This window comes from Aplysia californica, unplaced genomic scaffold, assembly GCF_000002075.1.
Source record: "Aplysia californica isolate F4 #8 unplaced genomic scaffold, AplCal3.0 scaffold00879, whole genome shotgun sequence".
Classification (NCBI taxonomy): Eukaryota; Metazoa; Mollusca; class Gastropoda; order Aplysiida; family Aplysiidae; genus Aplysia; species Aplysia californica.
In genome coordinates, this window is record NW_004798149.1 from 293,055 (window position 1) to 297,757 (window position 4,703).

General features: G+C 44.1%; 1 protein-coding gene across 1 annotated transcript in view; it reads right to left on the reverse strand.

The window, feature by feature from the left end:
- Positions 1 to 2,527, reverse strand: part of LOC101849415 (laminin subunit beta-1) — a gene marked incomplete at its 5' end in the record, with an annotated part of 77,256 nt that extends 74,729 nt beyond the window's left edge. Inside the window, 1 exon segment of the mRNA XM_005110359.3 lies at positions 1,973 to 2,527. Within this exon segment, the coding sequence (XP_005110416.2) occupies positions 1,973 to 2,527 (555 nt within the window).
- Between the last annotated feature and the right edge of the window lie 2,176 nt (positions 2,528 to 4,703).

Below are 4,703 nucleotides of genomic sequence, written 5' to 3' on the forward strand. Positions count from 1 at the left end.
ACACACACACACACACAAAACACACACACACATCCCTCCCCCCTCACACACACACACACCTACACAACATATCACACCACCACAAATTGACGTCATCTCCATTTATATCTGGACCAGATATACAAAAGCAGCCCCGTGCATTCCCCTCAAACCTTTCCCTCCCCAGTTAAGCATTAAATAGTAAGCTAGAATAAGTGGGTAATGTATGAACAGCCGACAGGAGAGAAACACATGTTACGTCGACGGGTAAGGAGTGGGGGATTGAAAACCAGGGGGATGACGCCGCTCCCACTAATAGTTTAGTTTTAGTAGGAGTTTTATTTTACGGCACTTCCAACACAATTAAGTCATACAAGTGCCGAAAATGAGAGGTGTTACTCGAGAGTAACAAACACAAAACAAAAGGTAAGAAAGACAAGGATGACAGATGTTTAATAGGAAAGAAGGGGCAAACCACAACAGTAAAGCACCCGCCAACCATCCACACGCTATAATCAGACAGTAAGCTAAAAGTGGGTAGGCTAATGTATGAACGAACAGCCGACAGGGGGGTAACACACGTTACGACTGCGGGTACGGGATAAAGTTAAGTTTCAGTAAGGGTATTACGGCACTTCCAACACAATTAAGTCATAATATAAGTGCCGAAAACTAGAGGTGTTACTCGAGAGTAACAAACACAAAATAGAAGGAAGATAGAATATAAGGAAGGTAGACGTTGATAGGAAAGAATGAGCAAACCACAACAGTGAAGCACTCGCCAACCACCCACGCGCTAAAAGTAAGCTAAAAGTGGGTAGGCTCATGTATGAACAGTCGACAAGGGAGAAAAACACACGTTACGTCTGCGGGTACTGGATTAAAAAGCAGAGCGAGGGGGCCGCTACGGAGAGCATGAGTGACCGTAGTTTACCCAGAAAAGCAATGTCAACGGTCGCACCGCACCGCACCGCACCGCACCTAACCTACTCGGAGGACCGAACCAGACAGAAATAAACCCCGACGATCTTTACCTTGGAGTATCTTTACCTGTCTTTGAGTCATTTTTATTTGGGAAGGATACAATCCCCCAAGTGTGCTCCTACTTGCCTCGCTAGGAGCCCACTCTTTGTCTGCGTCGCGCGTGTTTGCATATTACATTTTTACTCCGTAAGCCCCTTTAATGCCTTAAATGCCGACAACAGCAATCTCATATATCCAGATATTTTGTTATGAGAAGCCCCGTCCGTAACGGAACAATGGGGAAAATGTTTTGCGCAACCGTATACTGAACTAACGTTACAGCATAGCGCAGCAAACACTTCTAAAGGCTAGCTGGACAGGGGCTGAGGTTTCAAGGCGAACGAGACATTAATACCATGAGAGACGGCCTTATTCTCATCGAAACAAGAAGCCTTGCGCCTCTTTCAGCATCGTGTTGGTAACTTCATATGAGACGGTTTTTGAAATTCCGCATAAAAATGTTTCCTATATGATAGAATAGAGATCCTAAAACTACTCAAACCACCTGGGTCCTAACATAAACCCCTACACATGCACAACCCCAGCAGTAGATTTGAACCTGAATCACCACAATTCTCCCCCCCCCCCCCAAAACATATAAAAGAAAGAAAACGAGAAATGAAAAAGGAACAAAGAGGCAGTAGCTTAAGGGATAACAAATAATAAATAAGGAGAGAATACAAGAATGAATAAATTAAAAGGGAAAAAGGGAAGGAAAAATGCAAAGTGGGCGACAGGAATAACACAGTGCATCTTAAACAGGAGTACGTCGATACGACACGAACGTTAATAAAGACAAGCAATAGATAGACAAAGAAAACATAACATAACAAAGGAAGGAAGGAAGGAAGAAAAAAAGAAGGAAAAAAAGAAAAAAAAGAAAGATATTACGAGTTTTCAAGTGTTCTTGCAGCTTACACTTTATTAGAAAAAAGGAAAAGAAAGAAAACAATTGCAAAGAAGGACCCACCTCTCCATCAGTAGACGGCGTCTCGGCCGAGTAGCGCTCCTCGCAGATGACGTCCGAGAGACTGTTGACCACACGCTTGGCCACGCCCGGGAACGACTTGTCGCAGTTCTGGGCGAAGTAGCGGTACACCTTCCACGTGCGCCCGAAGTCGAAGGACCGCTCGATGAGCATGGCCTTGGGCCGGAACGTCTTGAAGGTCATGATGAGATGGGTGAAGTGGAACTCGGCCTCCAGGTCCAGCTGGATGTACACGTTCTCCACGCCCGTCTTCGCTTGCCACCAGCGGTTCTTGCTCTCCTTGAAGGAGGAGACGATGTTCTCGATGCGGTGGCTCTGCTCGGTGAAGCCCTCGCGCCAGGGCTGCCGCGAGTCGCACGTGAAGCATTTGGTGTCCTTCTCCAGGTAGCTGACCACGCAGTAGCGCTGTGGCCGGTCCAGGCCGCATGTGGAGGAGGCGCTCAGGTTCTGGGCGCGCCCGATCAACAAGTCTCCCGTGGCCGGGTAACAGCTGCCCTGCTCGCACTTCGGCTGTCGTCTGCCTTGCCCTGAGCTTCCTGTAAGAATGAAAAAATAATCCGATTCTTGAGTAATGAGGGCCAAACCGATAGCGGGGGAAAATGCCATTCAATATGCTGTTGTTTGTTTGAGTAAAGAGAAACACATCGACACAACAACGGTCACTTAGAGCAGGGAGAAGGCAAGGCAGACAGATAGAAACAACAGAAGAAGAGTAAAGAAGAAGGTCCTGCCAATGACACCCTCTCATCACCCATGAAAACGAACAAAACAAAATGGCGACCTGCTAATTTCAAACTTTTGAAAAAATAAAGGCACATTGATACGACAACCGTCATTTATTCACAGGAAAAAGCAAGACCAACAGACAGAGAGAAAATATCTAGGTCCACCAGTGGCACCCACCAAGTACTCTTTACGTTGAGAATTGTTTTAGTTAGACTTTAACAACACTTGCAACCCAAACAGGTGACATAAGTGCCAAAGTCAAAGAGGCGTACCTAGATAGCAATATACAAAGAAGATAAGGAGAGAGAACTAAAAACGATAGATGTTTTACAAAACAGAAGGCGCAAACCCCAGCAGGGAATCTGTCAACAATCCACACGTTACTTTGAACTTGGGGGAGGGGAGGGTTGAGAGAAAACAGTTGAGTTGCAGTTAAAGGATGAGTGAAAGCACGATAGCTAGCTACCTCATTTTGACAGAAGCAGATGACGAAACTATAAATTAAAGCTGAAAAGAAATAAAATCAGCAAACAACACCAGAGCATCCTTCGACCACTAGACCAATAATAGCAAGAGAATTATTTTGAATATCTGAGGTAACAACACTAGCATAAAGGCAGAGTTTTGACTTTCCGGGTCTAAAACGATGTCGTGATATAGAGACAGATATAGACTCAAAATGGGCAGAGAACGAACCTATAAAAAATGAGTGAGGCCTTTTTGTAAATAAGTGAGTTCAAGTATGCGCGTTCGTGTGTGCATGTACGGTGTGTATGGCTTTTTTTTTCTTCAAAAATCACCCCAGCAATGGTTCAAGATGAGGTTCCACCGAAGCAGATCAAGGTAACTGTCCGCCTGTTGGTTGTCCCAGAATTTGGTGCTTAAATGTGTACGGTCCGATGCATGTGTATATATATATATATATATATATATATATATATATATATATTTAATTTAAAAAATTATAAGAAAAGTGACGTCTCAAACAACGTCACCAAAAGCATGGGCATTGGTTGCTCTGAACTATGAGTCAGGTATATCATTTAAAAGCCTGGCCTTGCTTGCTAAGAGTAGATTGACATTATCAACTCCTGAGGTGTGTTCCCACCGTAACTGTTCCAAAAATGGCATTAATGGGTGGCTCTGTGCTCTGTTTCTGTTAGCTTCGTTTATTTGTTTGAGGTTGGGGGTTTTATGTCCTTGCTTTTCCCTTTTCTTCTTTTTACTATTTTTCTTTTTTAAAGGAAGATCAGGCTTTACGGCAAGATGGACGAAAGCACGTAAAAAAATGTAAAATAACAACTCTGAATTCGGGGGCACAAAGTCCAGGAAAAGGTTGTTCACACACACGCACGCACGCACGCACGCACACACACACACACACACACACACACATACACACACACACACACACACGCACGCACGAAGACACACACACACACACACACACACACACACACAAACACATACAAGTACACATGGGCGCACATACTCGAACTAAGAGGGCAGCACATCTTGTACTCGAATTAACCTAGTTTCCGTTTAACACATCACAAAGTTTTCAAACTCTAGGTATCATTAATGAGGTCACAGGCATCGGAGAGTGAATCAGGAGGTGACGGCTATATTCCTGAAACGGGAAACACTAACCGAGGAAATGAACCCATTCAACACGAACGTTTTAGGCTAAATTAATCGAGTCCATAAAAACCAAGCTTGGAAAAAGGCCAAGACAACGCTTGGAAACGGGAGAATAATTTTTAGTTTTAGTAAGAGTTTTACGGCACTTGTAACACAAGAAGGTCATACAAGTGTTGAAGATCAGTTTTAGTAGAGGTTTTTACGGCGCTCGCAACTGCATAAGGTCATATGAGCGCCAACAGATTAGAGGTGTTACAAGAGAGTAACAAACATAAAAAAGAAGAAGGGGGGAGATAACGACGATAGATGTTTGATAGGAAAGAAGAAGCAAACCACACCAGAGCAC